Consider the following 22,786-nt stretch of genomic DNA (forward strand, 5'->3'; position numbering starts at 1 on the left):
TGCCTACTGTACTGTACTACTTCTGCACTTGTGGTGCTGAATGCCACTGAAACGAAGCAAAAAAATTTCTGCTTGCAGAAATCAACACTTCCAGAAGTGTTGATTTCCTTGTCCCCCTATGTGCACTGTGGTTCCTCCTGCTGACAAGCTAAAAAGTATAAAAAAGGGGAAGAATTATGAACTTTGGGTCGGTGCTGTCACTTAAAGTATTTTTAAAGCCCAAACATTTTTACCTTATTGCATTAAGGTAAACATTTTTTAAACATCAGTATCGCGTGGGAGCTGCCCGGCCCGGCACTCGCTAGTGAAGAAACAGCATGGAGGGCCGTTTCTTCACAGCGAATGCGCCGATGACATCATCGGTGCAGTACAAAGTAAATATCTTCAAAACAGTGCACGTTTAGGAGATGTTTACTGTACCTATAGGTAAGCCTTATTATAGGTTTACCTATAGGTACAACTTGAAAATGGAGGTTTACAACCTCTTTAAAGAATATTATAGATAACAGGACATTGTATACATAGTGAACAAAAGCCACCACTGCTGTTAGTCCCCTTAAAAAAGGTACAAAACACTTTATCTTAATTGTGCAGTATAGGTTCTTCCCACATACACTATATTGTCAAAAGTATTGGGACGCACATGAACTTTAATGGCATCCTAGTCTTAGTCTGTAGTGTTCAATAGTGAGTTGGCCCACCCTTTGCAGCTATATCCGCTTCAACTCTTCTGGGAAGGCTGTCCACAAGGTTTAGGAGCGTGTCTATGGGAATTTTTGACCATTCTTCCAGAAGAGCATTTGTGAGGTCTGGGTCACGGTCTCCGCTCTAATTCATCCCAAAGGTATTCTGTTTGGTTGAGGTCAGGACTCTGTGCAGGCCAGTCACATTCCTCCACCCCAAACTCACTCATCCATGTCTTTATGGACCTTGCTTTGTGCACTGGTCCAAATCATTTGGTGGAGGGGGGATTATGTGTGGGGTTGTTTTTCAGGGTTTGGGCTTGGCCCCTTAGTTCCAGTGAAGGGAACTTTTAACCCCTTTGGGCCGACCGTCCGCTTGGGGTTGGCCCCTTCCTGTTCCAACATGACTGCGCACCAGTGCACAAAGCAAGGTCCATAAAGACATGGATGAGTGAGTTTGGGGTGGAGCAACTTGGCTGGCCTGCACAGAGTCCTGACCTTAACCCAATAGAACACCTTTGGGATGAATTAGAGAAGAGACAGTGAGCCAGGCCTTCTCGTCCAACATCAGTGCCTGACCACACAAATGCGCTTTTGGAAGAATGGTCAAACATTCCCATAGACACACTCCTAAACTTTGTGGACAGCCTTCCGAGAAGAGTTGAAGCTGTTATAGCTGCAGTGTGGGCCAACTCAATATTGAACCCTATGGACTAAGACTGGGATGTCATTAAAGTTCATGTGCATGGCTCTGATGAGCTGGAGTTGGGTTTATCACCATTAGTAAACATGCTGGGGGCAGAAGACTTACCGAAAACGCTATCAGTAGTGTACAAGGAACTATTTGTCGAAAGGCCAAAAATGCTTGCTAAATGTAGGGATACCTGGAGCGCACTTGTGACAGACTTTGGGGGGGAAGATTGGGATGAAATGTGGGATTACCCCTTCCAGACCTTAGTATCAGCCAGAGATAGGCTCATTCAATTTAAATTATTGCACCGGGTCTACTATACCCCTGCAAGGATTGCGGGGATATATGGTGCGGGTGCAGCTGAATGCAGGCGCTGCACGGCCGACAATGCTGATTTTGACCATATATTCTGGCAGTGCCAACCGATACGGGAATTCTGGAAGGAGGTGACACACACTATTCAGAAGGTTCTTCCGGTACAGGTTCCTGTAACAGTGGCAGTATGTTTACTGGGACTGGTGGAGGAGGTAACGCCACGTAGGGCACAAAGAACCATGATCTCACTCTCTCTTTTCTATGCACGTAAAGCTATCTTATTATGCTGGAAAAAACGAAACCCGCCTACTATATCCTTCTGGAAAGAACTGATTAACAAAGCTCTCCCTTTCTATAAAGCAACATACCTGAGAAGGGGATGTCCAAAAAAATTTGAGAAAGTGTGGCAGTGTTGGCTGGATGCCAAGTTCACTTTGCATTGATTCTGAGCGGGAGTAGTGGTATATATCCTGGTATGTTTGGTCAGCACATGGGTGGGCAGTTAAAAAATCTCAGTTAGTTCAATTACTAGGTATGTGATGATTGTGTAAACCACGGATTGTATTGCGAGCCCAATAATGTTATTGGAAGTTAGAGCATAAGTATAACTTGTATTTGTATTGTGGAAGCTGCACCGGTATAGGGTTAAGGCAGGGGGGGTGGGAGAGGGAGGTGGGGGGGGGAGGAGAGGGTTTTGGTACATGTTGTACTGTTGTATTATTATGAAAAATGAAAAATAAAAATTGTTAAAAAAAAGTTCATGTGCATGTACTTTTGACAATATAGTGTATATATATAGGGCCACAAAGGCAACTTAGCCCATATACATCAAACTGAGTAGAACAATTAGAGCCCAAATATACAGAACTATGCAGAGTAATTTATAAACAGTTTGATGCTACAGGTTTTACCGTTGTATTTATTGAAAACCTTCTTACTATAAGTAATAAATTTACATTCCTTTTCCTGCAACAATATGTGCCTTGTATGTAGAGGAACATGGACATGTCTCTAATAGTAACTTTTGATCCATTCTCTGGAACCGACTGAAAGGAATGTTCCTCTTCCATTGTGGCTGATGGCAGCTTTTATGATGTAAATATGAATTTCCTGCCTTTTATTAAATACGTTTTGGAAATTATATTGTCTTTTTCATCTGTAGACAGTACTAGATCTAAAAAAAACAAGAAAACCAGGATCTGCTATATATGTAAAATTGATATTAGATGAGTTGGCATTGCAATAAGACACAAAGGAGGATATACTCTCCCACAGGCCATCCCAGGTGACTATAATATTGTCAATGTAACGATCATAAAACACTATGTAGTGTCACTCCCAGTATCCCATAAATAAGTACGCACAACCTGGCAAAAAATTAGTAGTGCATAGCTAGTTCCATCATATCTTTTATAAATGATTTAGATGCTTGGGTCTACCAGCTGAGGGGAGTTCTTATGGATGCCAGTCCTACAATACTTTATACACACAAGCTGTTCAATCTCTCTGACTATATTTTCTAATGGATTATATTAGCCGCTAGGATTGCTTTTACACAAAACAGAATTGGCAGCTATAAAAACAATACCAAGATATTGCCTGTAGCTGCAGACATCATCCCAGTATAACCACTATATGTACGTTAGCCGGTCTTGAAGTGGTTACTATTTACTAACATCTTGATATTTATTAAGATTTCTGTGCACAAGCTCCACAACTGCATGTGTGACTGCCTGCACTTTAATTGATTTGCACTGCCGCACAAATTAACCGCTTGCCGACCAGCCGCCGTCATTATACTGCGGCAGGTTGGCACAGCTGTGCAAATCGCCATAGGTGTACGTCTGGCACTTTAAGACCAATAGCAGGCACCGGAGTCGTTGCGTGTGGCCGGTAGCCACGATGTCCGCCGGCCATCTGAGATCGCTCCACAGAGAGCCAGAACCGGGATCTGTCAATGTAAACAAACATATCCCCGTTCTGACAGGGGAGTAGAGCGAGATCGTCTGTTCCTAGTGATCAGGAACAGCGATCTCTCTCTGCTCTCTGTCAGTCCCCTCCCCCCCACAGTTGGAGACACCTCCCAGGGTATACATTTAACCCCTTGATCACCCCCTAGTGTTAACTCCTTCTTTGCTAGTGTCATTTATACAGTAATCAGTGGCTATTTTTAGCACTGATCGCTGTATAAATGTCACTGGTCTCAAAAAAGTGTCAAAAGTGTCCGATTTTCCACCGTAATGTTGCAGTCCCGCTAAAAATTGTTGATCACCACCATTACTAGTAAAAAAAAAAATTAATAATAAAAATGCCATAAATATATCCCCTATTTTGTAGACACTATAACTTTTGCACAAACCAATCAATATACGCTTATTACTTTTTTTTTTTACCAAAAAGAGTACATATTGGCCTAAACTGATGAGCGTACGGGCTGCAACAACAAAAATGACAAAAAATGGCCTGGTCATTATAGGGGTAAATCCTTTCCGGGGCTGAAGTGGTTAAAGCAATGTGCGCAAGTGCATGTGTGTGTTAGAGTGCACAGAGTTCTAATGTGAATCGGCCCTTAGGCATTACTTCTTATATTTTTGGGTCATTTTATAAAAACTATTTTTAAAATCAGAAACACTGACTTCTATGGCGGTAACTACGCTTTAGCTAAGGTTAGCCATGCCACATAGCTAACAGGTGGCGCACTAATAAGGACTAGTTCACACCACATGCCGTCCGGTGCATTTTTTTCTGCATCAAAAACGCATGGAAAGTAGGTTATATGGTTTCCAATGGCATAGTTCACACTATTGCGGTCAGTTCCAGAGCGTTCCAATTCCAGAAAAAAAAGTAGAACATGCTTCATTTTTCCTGCACTGGACTGTACTGGAACGCATAAAAAACTCACTGGAACGCATCAAAAAAGCTTCAAAAGTGCAATGGGCACTATTATAGTGAAAACAAAACAGGAAAAAAGAAGAAAAAAGCACCTGAAATGCATCCGGAAACGCACCAAAAACAGAACGGACCGTGCTAAAAATGCGCATGCAGAAAGGCATCCGGAACAGATCTGGAGTTCGTTTTTGTGGTGTGAACCAGCCCTTTAGTGTATATGACAACCTGATCCGATTATCTTTTTCAACCCACCTACTGCTTCTCTATATCTCAGCAATAATCATAAAATTACCAAATACTTCTAATGGCTTAAAAAAAAAAAGCAAGAAAACTGTAATATGTGAATGTTGTATATAGTCATTTGAAAAAGCTTCAAGGTTTTATTGTCCAAGCTTAATTGAACAAGCTGAAGTTAGAAGCTGATTGGCTACCATGCATAGCTGCTCCACATTTTGCACCAGTTTTAGCAAATCAACCTCATAGTGCCTACGCCACAGATAAATGTAATATACAATATACTTGAATAAATTATGTAAAAGAGTCATGGTGTATTCATTTTAATTATTTAAATCTGGATTTCTCAACCTTTACAGTTCCACAAAACATCCCACCTCTACTATTGCAGTGGATCCCCATCAGCCCCACAATGGCTTTAGTAATACCCTTGCAGGCTGCCGCTGCGGCAGAGTTGACTGCCGAATGGTGCCTTGAATTGCTCTAGCGGAGCACCACTGGACAGATTGATATCAGAATGATGATACTTTTAGTTCTGTCACCTGATGTCACCATTGTAAGCCATTTGTGCAGATCATGACTAGAGATGAGCACAGGTTTGGCCCAAACCCTGAAGTAAGCTGTCACTGCCACCAAATGAGTGCCAATTGAGGGACTGCCAGGGTGTTCCCCGCCCTGCAGCCGCGTGTAACAAAGGGGCGGGGATACTGGTGATGTCACTGACCTGTTATGGCCACATGCTCATATTTGGTCAATGGCATTGTCCAAATATGGCCATATTAGGTCAGTGGCATTACCTACCCCTTTTATACATGTCGCTGTGGGGCAGGGAATGTGCTAGCTGGCCCTGATTGGACGCTCATCCAGTGGCACTGACAGCTTACTCCTAGAACCTGAACCTGAACCTAAGTGCAGACCAAACCCCGGATCCTCCCTTATACTTGACTTAAAGATGAAGTTTAGGTATGCTAAAATCATATTGTGAAGGGCGCCAACCATATCTGACTCCGTGCGTGTATGTGACAGCTGCATCTTTAAGTGTGGATCACACTATATTAAAATCAAATAAGGTAAAGTAAGGCGCTATTCTCATATACAAAAATTGATGTGAACTATACCATATCTTACTGAAAACCCATCATTCAAACCATGTTTAAATTCCCAATATTGTGGTAACGTATACCTTATCTTGCAAAAGGGAGTACACCCCTCACATTTTTGTAAATATTTTATTGTATCTTTTCATGTGACAACACTGAAGAAATTGCACTTTGCTACAATGTAAAGTAGTGAGTGTACAGCTTGTATAACAGTGTAAATTTGCTGTCCCCTCAAAATAACTCAACACACAGCCATTAATGTCTAAACCGCTGGCAACAAAAGTGAGTACACCCCTGAGTGAAAATGTCCAAATTGGGCCCATAAAGCAATTTTCCCTCCCCGGAGTCATGTGACTCGTTAGTGTTACAAGGTCTCAGATGTGAATGGGGAGCAGGTGTGTTAAATTTGGTGTTATCGCTCTCACTCTCTTATACTGGTCACTGGAAGTTCAACATGGCCCCTCATGGCAAAGAACTCTCTGAGGATCTGAAAAAAAGAATTGTTGCTCAACATAAAGATAGCCTAGGCCAGTGATGGCGAAACTTGGCACCCCAGATGTTTTGGAACTACATTTCCCATGATGCTCAACTAAATTGCAGAGTGCATGAGCATCATGGGAAATGTAGTTCCAAGACATCTGGGGTGCCAAGGTTCGCCATCACTGGCCTAGGCTATAAGAAGAATGCCAAGACCCTGAAACTGAGCTGCAGCACAGTGGCCAAGAAAATACATTGGTTTAACTGCACAGGTTCCACTCAGAACAGGCCAAGAAGACCACTGCCTTGCTAAAGAAGCTGAGGGTGAAGTTGATGGGCTGGCCGAGCATGTCTCCAGACCTAAACTCTATTGAGCATTTATGGGGCATCCTCAAATGGAAGGTGGAGGAGCGCAAGGTCTCTAACATCCACTAGCTCTTTGATGTTGTCATGTGGTGAACTGTGGGCACTGGTGAACTCCATGCCCAAGAGGGTTAAGGCAGTGGTGGCAAATAATGGTGGCCACACAAAATATTGCCACTTTGGTCCCAATTTGGACATTTTCAATTAGGAGTGTACTCACTTTTGTTGCCAGCAGTTTAGAAATTAAAGGCTGTGTGTTGAGTTATTTTGAGGGGACAGCAAATTTACACTGTTATACAAGCTGTACACTCACTACTTTACATTGTAGCAAAGTGTCATTTCTTCAGTGTTGTCATATAAAAAGATATAATAAAATATTTACAAAAATGTGAGGGGTGTACTCACTTTTGTGAGATACTGTATGTATAAATGTGAGTTAGGGACCTTAGATTGTAATCTCCTTGAGGGCAGGCTTGTCAATATTCCTATCCTATGGCAAATATGGCTCTTATAATGGTGGGTGTGCAGCAGTTACCAGCTGGGTCCTCACAGAGATAAGTGCAATGTTTCGGAGCCGCGCAGGGCCCCTTCGTCAGGCATCACATGCCTTCATGGCTCCAAAACATTGCACTTATCTCTGTGATGTGATATCTCTCAATAAAATAAACCTTTAGATGGTGATTATTGATCCATGGTGTACTGGTAAATATGTACACTTCCTTGAGGGCAGGGACTGATGTGAATGTACAATGTATATGTAAAAAAAAAAATTTCACTGCTGTACTGCTCACTGTTCCCTTAGCTGAAGACATGGGGAAGCAAAGTCCTGTTTCCAATATGGTAGACACAGACACACTGTGCCCCAGTTGAAGGCTTCTCAGTCGAAACGCGTATGGCATTCCAGCTTCCCGCGTTGCCACCATTTTAATTACCAGTGATCACTTTTTATTCTGTAAAGGCTTTTTATTCATTAAAATCCTTAATTTTTTTGACCTACGCCATGTGGAGCCTTTTTTCTTTTTTCTCCATGACCTCACCCTCAACTGGTTTCTTTTGACCTTTTTTGGTCCCGGAATTGGAGAGTGTGCAAGTGAGCGGTTAACCTCCACCTATGGCAACCCTGCCTTATCGGTGATCGTGACCCAAGGGACAACACCCGGGCGGATTCCATGGGAGGTCACCTCCACAAGCTCTGACAGACGTACTGCTATATGGCAGATATGTCCTACAAGATCCAGTAAGAGTACCTAACCCTAGATGTCTATGACGTGTTCCCTGTGGTTGCCTTACATCTAAGTCTCCAGTCAACGTCCTTTGTTCAAGCACCTCCTCTGTTTGAGAAGACTCTTTTTATTTATACTTATGGACTCTGCTTTCAGAGCATAGCACATTGCATTATAGACATTTTTGTATATTCCACAGGTTTTTGTATTGTGTTGATTCACAATTATTTATAGGTTTTTTAAGTCACAGATTTATATTTGTTCCATACATGATTTCAGTTTTTGTTTGGGACTCTAGCGCTGCACTTGTTTTATATACATGTTGGTGTGACTTGGTTTGTTTGTGTGTCAGCTGCTGTTCACTTTATTGACAATTTTTTTGGGGGGTCAGCGCAGCATTTCTCCTTTATCACATTCTATCACCTCCTGTGGCAATGCACTAAAATACAGGCATTCTGGACACAGGTGGTACAGTTCTTACATGACACCATGGGCTCCCCTATAACACTACAGCCCAAACCTTGTCTACTGGGAATTTTTCCAAAGCCGGAGCTGGATAAGTTCACAAAAATATTTCTGCACAAAACCTTGTTCTCCCTGAGGAAGGTTATAGCTAGTGTATGGATGAGACCCAGCCCACCATCACTTTCACACTGGATAGTGGAGGTAATTAATACACTGCCTTATAAGAAACTTGTCTACTCCCACAGAGGGTGCCCCTCGAAGTATGATAAAATCTGGGATAGGTGGCTTAAGGCCTCTGAGACCCTAATATGATACGGAAATGGTGAAACAGAACTCTTCTGATGGTAACAGCACAGTACACATTCAAGTATACGACCTACTGTACTTGTTAGCAGCCATAATGTCGCATGCGCATGTATGTATTGTTAAGAGACGTTGTTATGGGATAACTGAATTTGATGCTGTTTATTATGTCAGAGATTTGTCATGTACACTTCCTACATGTATGTTTTCTTTTGTTCAATAAAACTCACGTTTTGAAGGGAAAAAAAACACAGTCAATTGATAATAAATGGCTTCAGCCAAACACTAACCATGACTGAAAGAAATGTTTTTGTGTTATCACTCTTATTCTCTGAAAAATGTCCAAGAAATCATAAATTCTGCCAGGGTATGTAAACTTATGAGCACAACTGTATATAAATTTGCAGATTGTATTTTGTGTATGGTGTGGCCTTTGTCTGTGGATGTAATATCCTAAAAAGATTGACCTTATAGTAATGTACTGTGATACGGGTGGCATTACAATGAGTGTTATTAGGCTGGACAGCGGCTCTCCAGTAGCAACCTTTATTTTACGAAAAGTCCCTAAGGCTAGGTTCACACTATGAATTGCCTATGAATCGCACAGGAATGTACACTGCATTCCTGTGCAATTCACATTTGATTCAGCGCCGTGCAATTTGAACCTATTCGATTGCATGGGCTCAAATCTCAATGCATCGCACCCAAGTAGTGTATGCACTACTTTTGAAAATGCACTGCAATTGGATCGCATTGTAGTTTTGTACCATGCGATCCGGTGCATGCAAGCACGCTGCATTTGAGTAGGATTTTTTTTGTCTTAGGGTAGGCAAATGTAGGCAGGCCTGGCTGACAGCCAGGCCTGTTTTTTTGATATGGGCTGGGTGTGGCTCAGGATAGCAGCTGGTGACTCACAGGCAGCATCACTGAGACCTCCCTCTTCTTTCTAGAGCTTTCTGGAAGGTACTGGAAAGAGAGAAGGAGAGGAGAGGTGGAGCTGCCTGGGATGTTCTAAGGAGCCTTGACCAATCCCCAACCTGGATTGGCAGGGGGCAGGCCTCCTTAAATACCCAGGGTCAGCCCAGCTGGGGAGGAGTTGGAGTTGTTCAGAGCTTGAAGATGCAATGCTAGGCTGTAGTGGCCTTTGAGGGAGCTCCCCAGTCAGGGGGGGGGGGGTGTTGTCCTTGAGTCCAGGGCTCAGGTGCAGACGAGGCCCTTCAAGCAACCATGAAGGACTCTTGGAAAAGAGACACAGGAGGAGCAAAGAGGACAGCAGGAGAGAGCATTGACAGACAAGTCTTCAAGGAGAAGGAGAAGAACAACTGGTCACAGCCAGGGGGGCTGGGGAGGCACGCCTGAGAGGACTGGGAGCATGCAGTCTGGGATGGTTGCAGAGCCAGTGAAGTGGCCTGTGTTGTCAATGGAGAAGGACAGCTGCAGCCTGGAGGGCTGGCAGGGCTTGAGGATGGGTTACTGGGCTTAGTAACCAGAGATAGAACAGCTAGCACCACAAACTTTCTATCTGCTACACTATAGGGGGCCGCAGTCCCTGCCTGCAAAAAGCTGTTGCTAAGGCCTGGTTCACACCTATGCATTTTTTAGTGAGTTTTCAGTTTTGCAGAAACACACTACAGTCTATTTAACATTGTTTCCTATGGATGTAGTTCCTTTCTCTGCATTTTATGGAAAGGACCAGGGACCTTTTTCTGGTCTTTGGTTCCATAGACTTCAATGAATCAAAAACGTGTAATGAAAAACTCAAAATGCACCTGGTGAATGCAAACTGCAACCTGTATACGTGTGAACCAGACGTAAGGGCCTGGCTGAGTCAGAGTCAGGCCTAATCCCATTGTGCTAGCTGTGTCTGGATCATTAGAGAGGAAGCGATGTGTAGGAGAATGGAGCGAACCTTAGAGAGGAAGCGATGTGCAGGAGGAGAAATGGAGTGACCCTACTGGACTGTACATAGTTGTCCCAAGCAAATTGCTGTTATTTCCACTGGGCATCCCATATTTCCCGTACCCCATCCAAGTTCAATTCCCTCAATAAAATACAAAAACAAAACTGATGGACTGTTCATTGTCTTGGTGTGTCTGGAAGTGAATGCTGGGCTAGGCAGGGTGACAGGTGGGCCACATTATTTAGCAAGCCCTACGGGGGTACCGCTACATGTATTTCTCGCACCACGTTCTAGTGCAAGCCCGGGCTAAAATAACAGCAATCACAGTGAAAGTTTGAGGAAAAACTGTTAATGTGTTTCACACTGAACCAGTGCTTAACAATGTGTTATGGCTGTGTTAGGAGTAAGCGCTAGTTCAGCATGAAACGCATCAACTGTTTTTTTCCCCTACTTTTACTGTGATTGCTGTGTTTTTTTATAAAATAAAGGTGGCTACTAAAGTGCAGCTGTCCGGAGTTTCTATTTTCTTATGTTGTGCAGTTAGGAGCTGAGCCAGTAGTCTGTGAATTTAAGTGGCAGATGTATTGGTCGGATAAATTCACAATCTTCACCTCAGCCAATCAGAGGAAGCGTTGTATATTCTTTGATAAAACACAAGTCTTCCTGTGAATGGCTGAGCAGTGCTCAACCTAACTCGATTTTGTTCCAGGAATGGAACATTCCCACTTCCGGAACATAGAGCTGTATATTGTATGTAGCTGATTCTACATACAGTTTCAATAGCGCTGACAGTGAGTGCATCTGTTACAAAAGCAAATAGTTTGTTTGGGCCAACTTGGCCCAAATTAACTATTTAAAGTCATTGTGAACGTGGAGTTAGGCTTTAACCCAACCACTGTGCCACAGGAATAGTGTAGTCTGCTCTTCCACCTCTATCCCATCTACAAGAATGGCCATCAGGGGATGGACTGCTGAGCCAAAGAACCAAGTGGATGCAAGGTTTGTGAGGGAGGCCCAGAGCATTGCTGGCTCCTTCTCACATGGTTAGGACAGATTATGTTAGGCTGATCGCCATCAGGAAGTTATCTGCAGCATAGATGTGGTGAAAGGCCTTTGGCCACCGTTATTTGTTTCAGATTGCAGTCACAGGGATTTGCTGCTGCCAGTAGAGTTCTGCGCAAATGATGAAATGTCCTTTAAAACTCATGAAACAAGTGCATTGGCCCTGGAAAGAAAATGCTGGTGTCGTTCCCACAAGCATCAATAATCGCCAAGCCAGTAGTAAAAAGCGCTTACCGGACTAGGTGGACCCCTTAATTATAGGAGGTCATAAGAGCCTGGGTTCCTTCAGGAACTAATTACAACCTGGATCTCTTGAGGGCACCGATCATCAACATCCGCCAGTGATCGAATAGAGACTGCAACTAGTTAAATTCGATCACTGGCGGATGTTGATGATCGGTGCCCTCAAGAGATCCAGGTTGTAATTAGTTCCTGAAGGAACCCAGGCTCTTATGACCTCCTATAATTAAGGGGTCCACCTAGTCCGATAAGCGCTTTTTACTACTGGTTTGGCGATTATTGATGCTTGTGGGAACGACACCAGCATTTTCGTTCCGGGACCAATGCACTTGTTTCATGAGTTTTAAAGGACATTTCATCATTTGCGCTACACTAATTTTGTTTTAAATTGTAATTTTGGGTTGGTGAATCCTGTAGCGTTCAGCTTGCATATTTTTCTTCTCTTTTATACATAGTGTGGTTTGCGCTGATTGCCCTTAGTTTAATTTGCCAGTAGAGTTTTGCCTAAAGGGGACTGCATACACTAGGCTGTAGATGACATACACCTGACTCCTGCACTATACTGTACAACAGATGCTGGTTGCTCAGCAGCCACTATTAATGAAGTTTTTCTTCAATGTAACTGAGTGCAGAAAAGCATATGTAATGGTAGACTTTTCTTTTTACAAATCAATGGGTTGAGGTTTGTCTGTTGGACTCTTGCTTGTAGCACAGTAATTACAGCACATTTTTTTGGTACAAGGACTGTGGCATATGTTACTGTGTACATAACGGAGTTGATTTATTAAAGGCAAATGGACTGTGCACTTTGAAAATTGCAGTTGCACTCTGCAAGAGCAGTTGCTCCAGAGCTTAGTAAATGAGCAGAAACTCTTTTGACTTGCATTATGAAAATATTGTTCTTACAAAAATGCTGTTTAGGGTCAAGTTTAAATCCCCTCCCTCTTTTAGCATAATTTTGGCACACCCACAATTTGTCACAGTTTGCCAGGTGTGTTGTCTAATTATTGTTCCGTGAGTACGCAACACTGAACTCCCCCAGGAAAATAAATTATCTACGGCCCTGGACACATTAGACTAATGGTGATTGATGGAGTGCGTTAATACAATATGAAATGCTGTATGCCTTATGGAGCACTGAAGAAGCATTAGCATCCTTACAGCTCTGAGTAGTGCAGTTTTAGGATCAGATAGTCTCCAACATTTGTGAAACTACTGCTTTTTATTTCCATTACTAAGATATGTTCCATTGCACTTCATAGTATATACTGTATTTTGCTATCAACAATTATTCCCTGTGGAAGAGAAAGTGTGATACTACAACAGTAATCACTTATATACAAATTGTACCTAAAAAATAATATAAAAACAAATGTTCTTTGTAAAGGGAGTGGAACCCAGGACCTCACAGATGCTGGCAGCAGCTCGGATAAGACATGAGATTATTCTTAAACTATAGAATATTCCTGGTGTAATTTGGGCAATACAGTCATTGTGTAGGGCATTATAATAGGAATGTATCCATGAAAAGCTTAGAGATACTTTTTTGGGAGCATCATAGCACTTTGCCAAATGCAGGACTTTAAGGAAACTTGTCAAAGACCGAGTGCTCTAATGCCGCGTACACACGGTCAGATTTTCCGACGGGAAATGTTCGATGTGAGCTTGTTGTCGTAAAGTCCGACTGTGTATATGCTCCATCGAACATTTGCTGTCAGAATTTCCTCACACAAATGTTTGAGAGCTGGTTCTTAAATTTTCCGACAACAAAACTTGTCGAAAAGTCCGATCGTGTGTACACAAGTCCATCGCACAAAAGTTCATGCATGCTCTGAATCAAGCAGAAGGAGCCGCACTGGTTATTGAACTTCCTTTTTCTCGGCTCGTCGTACGTGTTGTACGTCACCGCGTTCTCATGTTTGGAATTTTGGGCCAACATTTGTGTGACCGTGTGTATGCAAGACAAGTTTGAGCCAACATCCTTCGGAAAAAAATCCACGGTTTTGTTGTCGGAAAATACGATCATGTGTATGGGGCATAACTATCAAGGAGTATCAGGACATAATGTAAGAATAATTGAAGCAATAAAACAGCAGCCAAAATTAGTATTGTTAAAATTCTTTATTTAGAAAAATGATAACAAGTATAACAAGTTTTAAAGTAGAATGCCAGCTAAAAGTTTTTTGTAGCTTATCAATGTCAATCGCAGGGATTGGGGCGGCCAAAGCTCCCACTTTGCTTAGGGACCCATTCTGCCTTAATCTTTTCCTGCTTTGATAATGTTGCCAATGCCCACCTGTCCTGATGACAATCACTCCCACCATTTGTCCTGGTGTCACAGGGACGGGAAGCGAAAATAACCTTTCCCAATGAGGTCACAGACAAAAATAAAAACTCAACAGAAACTTTGACTCTTCCCCACTCTATCCGGAAAAAAAAATGGAGTTAGGCTTTAATATTTTATAAACTTTAGAAAAGCAGTTTTAACCAGTAGAAGAAATGTTCCAAAATTAAATTGTCATCACTGCAGGCTGAAATTGTAGTTTTAGTGTTCATTAGGTTTGTTCATCATTCTTGCTTGTAGAGGAAAGAAAGGGCAAGGGCCATCATGTTGAATTAGGGACTGCACAGTCCGCGCCCTGGAAAATATGTACAAGAACTATAAATGGCTTTATGACAAAACAATATTAATTTAAAAGAAAAAAATATTATTTTATTGACTTCATGTCCTTTTGTTGTGGTGTGAATACATTTAGTATAAAATAAAGTGTTTGGAGTTATGGGAGGGGAACATTTCTTAGACAAGTCTGCTAAAGCATAATGTAAACAGCATTTAGGTAGATGATGATGATGATCATAGACCAATCTGTGCGGTTGCAGTTGGATTTTAAACATTTTTTTGGGGGTGTTTTCCTACTCTTACCACCACTTCTCCTCTTAATAAACAGGCATGCTAGAAAGGTCTGAGTGCATGTGTTTATGGGTCTTAAATCATAAAATGCTTTTGGTGGTCAAGATAAAGCCAACCAGAGTCATTGACAGTTGGTTACAGATGAGTGATAATTGGAAAATACCATAATTTCTTCCATCAGGCATATCAGTTGAAAAGCAGTCCAAATGCCCAGTGGAGAAGAGGGACAGTAGGCCAAGACAGCTTGGGCTCTCTGTTTTTTTCTTATGGGAAATATTTTAACAAAAGCGCCAGTGACCGTAAAGAAATTCACCTTTCCTTCACTCTTGCCCCACCCCTTCCATTCCAAAATGCTCATTCCCTCTGGGTATGGGGGAGCATGATGTAGTTGTTCACACCAGCAGCCAATCACTAGGCCTGAACATTGTCACATGATGATGGAGATGACATCATCACTCCCTGTGAGCTAAGTAAAGCTAGGCATACACTGTTCGTTTTGCAGGATGAACAAAACAAATTGAAGAGGTTCCCCCATCCACACTTGGCAGCATTGATGGATAAATCTCTTACTGCAGGTGTTGGATATTGACCAAATTGGATGCAGCTGCTCTTTGGTCAACAATTTTCCCTCCACGCTCTTATTATTTTTTACATACAAGGCTGTTTGGCCGGGAGTGTTGGATGTTGAGGTTACTGAATGCTGTTTGGCAGTATATGGCAAAGTCTGATTAGGTCCCCTATCCTTAATTTACCCTAGGCCATCTTTCGAATCTGGGCTTTCCATGATCACAAATGTCCTTTTTATTTAGAGTATATCCTACCATTTCTACTAACCTGTTTTCTGCGCAGAGCACACATTCACTGCTGTAGGTGTAGCCGTCTGTCCCACAGATTGGCTTATCCTCATACACACATGGATCGGCGTACCTAGAACACAAAGGCTGAACCGGTGTTAACTACTTCTTTAACAGTAGTGCAGGTCATCTGCAAACAGTTGAAAATTAAAATCGATGTATAGTCATCTAGGCATAGCTCCCAACTGTCCCTGATTTGGAGCAATGTCCCTCATTCCTCCTCATTTGTCCCTCGTTTTGGTCTGATCTATATAGTTGTACGGTATATAAAATGCACTTTTTATCTTTCAAAAAGTGTTTCCCAGTGCTAAACCTTTCATCCAAATTCTAAATTGCTGCATTTGTCAATTTTAAAAGCCAATATAAAGGAATATTAGTGATAAAAAAAGCACTTCTGGATTTGATTAACCTTTTTTTTTGTTATGTCCCCTTTAAGGGGCGTGGCAGGGGGGCGTGCCCTATGCCTACATACGTTTGCTAGTAGGTGTCCCTCATTCCCATCTCAGAATGTTGGGAGGTATGCATCTAGGTCAGCTTGATAAATAATCAATATTTATTTTTTAAAAGCTCTTGTTTTTAGTTTGCAATTATATTGGGTATGGGCCAGTCATGTTTTCTCATTGCATATTCAGGTTTTGCTTCCAAGTTTGCAGTGCTACTTAAAGTCTGTGAATCAGCTGAATTACTGAAAAAATGTACTTCCTGTGTGGCAGATATTTTTATATTAATAGTTGTAATGTCCTTATCCCTCCACTGGAGGCTCCGACATCTCTCCTGTAATGTCTTGATCCCTCCACTGGAGGCTCCGACATTTCTCCTGCAATATTCTTATCTTTTCACTGGGAGCTCTGATATCTCCACAAACTCCGTCGCAGATTGATGACGTCACAACGACATTACCCGGCTCCTCCTCTTGTCCCTACTTAAACAGCCGACGCCATTTGCTTGACGTTCGTGCTAAGAACCTGACGCCAGGTAAAGATCTCCAACAGAAGACTGCCATCATCTCTCTCTATTGGGCCGGTCAGAGCTCCGACTATCATCTCTCTTTTTGGCCAGTCAGAGCCCCGACTATCATTTCACTTTTGGGCCGGATAGAGCCCCTCCAACTTCCACTTGTTGGGCCGGACAGAGCTCCTTCCTCTCTAGTAGTCAGAGACTTTCCTCTGCCCTACCCACAGTCTACTTACTTTGCCCAAAGAAAACCTTACCTGTTCTTTTCCACATAGGTAATCAGTACATCTCTCAAGAAGCCACTGGGTGACCCCATCTCCAGGAATCCACTCACTGCAAGTATCTTTAGGTTTCCTATAAACTTTATCCCTGTGTAGTGCTAAAAAGCTTAAGTTGCCTCTGAAGCTCCCCGTCGTGGCAGTGTATTACCACTCTAAATAAAACTGATTGTATTTCCAAACTTATCTGAGTCTTCCTACCTGATAGCTGTTAAGGTTAAAGTTAACTGTTAAGAATATAGTATTCATAGACTTCCGAAGCTGGGATCCACACAATCCAACATAGTTCACTGCCTGAAGCATTACAATAGTTGTGAATGGGCTGCCTTATTGCAACGCATGTTAACGCGCATGTTGTAACATACTGCAGAAGTTTCAGCACAGTGGCGAAGTGGTTAGCACTTCTGTCTAGCAGCAATAGTCATTGGTTTGAATCCCAATCACGACACTACCTGCACAGAGTATGCATCTTCTCCCTGTGCCTGCATGGGTTTCCTCCCCCACTCGAAAGACATGATGGTAGGTTAATTGGCCCTAGTATGTGTATGTATAAATGTGAGTTAGGTACCTTAGATTGTGAGCTCCTTGAGGGCAGGGACTGATGTGAATGAATAATAAATATGAGTAAAGAGCTGTGTAAGTTTATGGCACTTGAGAAGTACCTGTAATAATAAAATAATAAAGTGTGATGCCAGCCTTAACATGTATCTCCAGCTTGCCATGCAGCTGCTTTGAGATAAAGAAGAGGAGCCAGTACAGGCTAATTTAACTAAGTTCTCAAACCTAAACAAAAATACTGCTTTAATTTTTTTTCTAAGACAAGCGGAAGTGCTCATGATCACTACCTAGGAAGGTGGATGGTCCACCTTGGATGCAGCCACGTTGAGTGTCTCGTTTACCGCATCCCACTGCTACATTGTCCACAGCTCTTCAAGGCCACCCTTGGCAGCCCTGTCAGAGCCTAGATACAGAGGAAGGACAAAGCTGAAGAAAGTTCCCCAAACCTCCCCCTCAGTTCTGATGTTTCACATGACACCACCAAGGGGGAGGCTTAGCAGAACTTCCCTCACTCTGCCAGGAGCCAGTGTATTGAAGGTCTGGTAATTGTTTTAGTGGAAGAAGTGAAACTGATGGGGAAAGGGTGGGAGATTTGTTGGGGGGGAGGCTTGTTGGTGGAGGGGGGTTGGCTAGTGGGGCTTTTGCTAGGGGAGGTGAGATTTTTGCTGGTAGTGGATTTTATCTGGTAAGAGTTTTGCAGGAGAAGGAGGATTTTAGCTAGTGAGGGGTTTTGGTGTAGGGTGGTTTGCTGGTTGGCATTGTTTTATGCAGACATTTTTGTGTCCATTTGTTGTCCACATACTGTCACAAATGCCAGTTTGTTGTCTTATCAAAATTGCCTGTTTATTGTGGCCCTGTTTCCCATTTGCTGCTCACATACTGCATGTTTGTGCATTTGTTACCTGCATATTGTCCCAGTTGGCTGTTTTCTTATGTGTACTGTATATTTGCTGCCTATTGGCTGCCTTGCATATTGTAGCAGTTACCCGATTGTTGCCTGTGTATTGTATACAATTGCATATTTGTTGCCCATATCGTCAGGATAGCTATTTTTTGCCCACTTATTGTGAAGTCATCCCAGATTAGAGGCTCATATTTCTATATTGTGGTATCTGTAGACCTATCACTATCAAAGCATGTCGTTTTATTATTATGTTTCGCCATGGGGAGCTATGCGCAATCTTTTAAAAGCTTCAGTTTTATTTAAATTAGCATGCAGATATTTTCCCCCCTTTTTGTCATGGCACACTATATGCTGTGCTATTAAAGTCCTCCATTTTATTTTACCTTTTTTTTTTATTTAGATAAAGATAATCTTTTTCCATTTTTTGGCCCATTAATATTATTTATTTAATTAACGTGATCACTACTAAGTATAGCCATGGCCTCAGGTAATCTTTAATTGCTCACTGAGGCTATATCAGGTATTAAATTGGGAATGAAACTGGTCTGTCACTGAACACATTCATGTCTTTCTAACAGCAACATTTTCCTGTCCTTTATCTTACCACTTGTGGTTTCTTCAAACTCGGTGCTGTAAATGCCAGACCTGCAGGAAGAAAATATGCAATCTGGTATATTAATGTATTCTTTCAGGTACATAAAAACTCATTTTTTTACCTTGTTGTAGGCATTAAAAACTATACTACTAGTACAGTAGTGGAGGGCTGAAATCTGTCTTTATAATAGTCTGCATCTGGGGAGATTTCTTGCTATGTCACCAAAATGGAACCCGGGAAACAATTGGAACAGTGGGTTGCAGATTGACGTGCCTGAAAGCTGGTGGAGAGCTTCAAAATTACTTCAAAATTGCCAGCAAAATTACCAAGATTCTGGCCAGCATAAAGCGAACACCCAAAAATTAGATGGAGATCAGAATGATCTATCCATAAACATGTGTAATCGTTCCAAGAAAATGTACAGAACTATGCTCTAAGATAAGAGCCAACAACCTAAGTCACATGTATTGTGCACACCCAAAGCCATTTTCAGTTGTACCTATCTACAAAAGTATTTGATATTTCTCATTAAATTTATTTTGTAATATTTTCTTGAAAAAAAATAAAAATGTATCATAAAAAAGTAACTCTAGTAATTTCTTTAAAAATATCTAATTCATAGTGTAGGAAGCTTACAAGGCAAATTCTTATTAGTTTGAAAAAGGTAGCCTAGCCTTTGCATTAATCTCATTCATTTTAAGATATATACAGTACACATTGTGTGTGTGTATATATATATATATATATATATATATATATATATATATATATATTAAAATATATATATTTTTTTTTTAACCAAACATTTTATTGTGGAGAATCTTCTCGATCCATATGTTGTAAATGAAAGTGATTCATTCTCCACCAACCAATGTTTGGTGAAAGTCACATTCAGCCCTGGTTCACATTGGTACGATTTGACATGTCAAATCGCATGTCAAATCGGCGGCAATTGCTGGCAATGGCACCATCCTAATCGGTGCAACGCTGCATTTGTGGCACTGCACCGATTTCAAAAAGTAGTTTCTGTACTACTTTTTGTGATTTCGGGCTGCGATTTACAGTGACATCTGCACAGATGTCTCTGAAATCGTGGCCGAAATGGGGCCTGACATGCGGGAGTAAAATCGTGTGAGTTCAGCTGAACTCGCACAGCTTCATTCCCGCAGCTCAGTGTGAACCTGGGCTCACTGCTTTACAATAAGAAAAATGGGGTGAGTGACGCTACCTTACTGGCTGTCAAGTGAGGGTAAATCAAAAAAAATATATGTAACCAAATATATCTGCCTATATGGGAAAGAAGCTTGCCCCAATAGTGCAAACAGCGTATAATCATAACAGGACATCTCTGGTTGTCACAAGGTGACCAGAAACAAAATTCCTCAATGGATTTTTTTCCTTCTATTCCTGTCCAAGTAACAACTCAAAATTTGAAATATTTCTTTCACTTTCACTCTTGTGAATAAAGGTCACCAGGACAAATAGAGAAGGTGAATCTCTCTGATAATAAAAACCTGATAGGATGGAGAGGGATTAGAAAACAACAAAAACAAAAAATGCTTTCAATGCGTTATATCTAAATGTGTAAAAGGTTGCTGGCTGTTACTGCAGGCAGACACCCCTGGTCTCTGCAGTGCAACAGTGGTCATCTAGGGAGATCCACTACATGCAGGTGCAATGGTGTGCGCACGTTGCTTTTTGGGCAGCCTATTCATTTCAATGGGCTGCCCAATGTACGAAAATTATACCAAAGAATTGCAAGCACCTTTTTCTTTTCTTTTTTTCCTGCCGCACCAAAACACATGACACTCACAAGTATGTGCCCAGTTTTATGTTGGGTGCATCAGCAGAGGTCAATTGGCATAAAGCTCAATTCACTGTTCTGTTAATGATTTATATTTAACATAACTGTTATTTAGTGCAATGACAGTCAATGAAAGCTGAAAATAGCCACGCTGATACCAATTAAAAAATGTTCTGGCATATAACAGATGTGTTATTTTTTCATGTAATTAACCTGATCAGATAATTATGAGTCAGAATAACTCATATTCCCAAATATCTTGCAAAAAGTAGTCCAAAGAAGGGAAAGCAGCCAAGCACAACTCTTCTCCCCTGTCACAATCATGTGACTGTGGTAGATATCTTACCTGTTGTGAAACTGCCTCAATTTTTCTAACAGCCGGCTCTCCTCTTCCTCCACTCTCTCCTCCTCCGGGGGTGATCGCTGGGAGAACAGCTCCCATTTAAACCCGCCTACCGGCGGTGCTCGCCCCCCCCACCCCCACCCCGCTCCGAGGCCACCCACACTCACTAGCAATAATTTTACACTCGCAAATTGGAGGGCTGTATATATATAAAAGGTTGTATGACTTTGATTCAAAGTGACCTTGCTAGTGTGCATGTGTATACGTTTGTTGAACAGATATGAGATAGAAAGCTCCTGTAGGGGCAATAGATAATAGATGGCATAAATGACACTTTGGGGTTGATTTACTAAAACTGGAAAGTGCAAAATCAGCTTCCAGGTTTTTTTTTTTTTTTTTGGTCAAAGCTTAATTGAACAAACTGAAGTTAGAAGCAGATTCTTTGTGCACCAGTTTTAGTAAATCTGTCTCTTTCTGTCTCAATGACAATCAACACAAGGACAAATGGAGAGTTAAACTCCCTAACAGGTACACAGACAGCAATCAAAACTTGTGTAAAGCTAAAAAAAAGCCTTTACTTACACTTTAAATGGAGATTCTATCTTCCTGTGTAAAACTATTGAATTCCTATTCCTTTTACAAAATATTAAATATTGATGACTCTCAGGTGGTTTGCTAGTATACAGAAGCTCTTACCTGAGACCAGACAGACCACCAACACTTGGAGCGTGAAGGAATTCATGTCGATCAGTAGAGATGAGTGCAGCTAAAATGAAGCACCTTCCTGTATTTGTCCCATATTTGTACAGTTCTCCCTCTTTATCTAAACAGGAAAGATTTACTGCAACGATTATCTTGCATTTCCTTGATGATATCATGCTCAACACATCCATCATTACGTAGCCAATTTAAAGGTTATCTGTAAGTTAATGTGCAAACAATATGAAGAATTTCAGTATACAGGCATAACCCACTTTTAAGTACACAATGGGGTTTATCCACTAAAGCTGGAAAGTGCAAAATCACGCTCCACTCTGCATTGAAACCAATGAGCTTCTAACGCCAGCTTGTTCAATTAAGTTTTGGTAATAAAACCTGGAAGCTCATTGTTTCTATGCGGAAGTGAGCCTGATTTTGCACTTTAAAAGTGCAAAAAGTGGGGCATACCCCACTTAAAAGTGGGGTATGCCTGTATATATATATATAGTGTCTTTAGTCAGATTTATATTTAAATACATTATCTCTCTTTTTCTATGTTTGATTTACTGATGAGTTGGAAAATTCTTACTGTACCAAGGGCAATCACTGGGATATTACCTAAATGAACCAGTGATCTCAAAAACCTAATTGTATGGAAAGTGAACATAAAAGTAATGGTCTTTTGACTGAAGTTCAGTAGGAGCTGCAGAGAATTCTCTATCACAAATTCAAGAAGCAGAGTTTTAGTAAACCCTCCACTTAGATAACTATATCCTCCCTGCTCGGACATCATTTTGCTTCCCAAGTGTGAAACATACCCTTTTCCTCGTAACTACCACAAAAAGATATATTCTTGTTGTAAATTAATAAAATATCATTTTAATTTACAATAGTTAATTATAAAATAAGATAGATGGGTAAGTAGATAGAATGTTAAATAA

At 41.5% G+C, this 22,786-nt stretch overlaps 1 protein-coding gene across 1 annotated transcript; it reads right to left on the reverse strand.

Moving 5' to 3' along the window:
- Positions 1 to 14,047: 14,047 nt before the first annotated feature.
- Positions 14,048 to 21,971, reverse strand: LOC141112040 (serine protease inhibitor Kazal-type 1-like). Its single transcript, XM_073604422.1, has 4 exons — positions 21,843 to 21,971; positions 19,009 to 19,049; positions 15,691 to 15,797; positions 14,048 to 14,584 (listed from the first exon to the last, which is right to left on the reverse strand). The coding sequence occupies exons 1-4, from the start codon at positions 21,886 to 21,888 to the stop codon at positions 14,491 to 14,493; spliced, it is 288 nt and encodes a 95-aa protein (XP_073460523.1). The 5' UTR covers positions 21,889 to 21,971; the 3' UTR covers positions 14,048 to 14,490.
- Positions 21,972 to 22,786: the final 815 nt, after the last annotated feature.

Source organism: Aquarana catesbeiana, linkage group LG11 (genome assembly GCF_042186555.1).
Source record: "Aquarana catesbeiana isolate 2022-GZ linkage group LG11, ASM4218655v1, whole genome shotgun sequence".
In the NCBI taxonomy this organism is placed as follows: domain Eukaryota; kingdom Metazoa; phylum Chordata; class Amphibia; order Anura; family Ranidae; genus Aquarana; species Aquarana catesbeiana.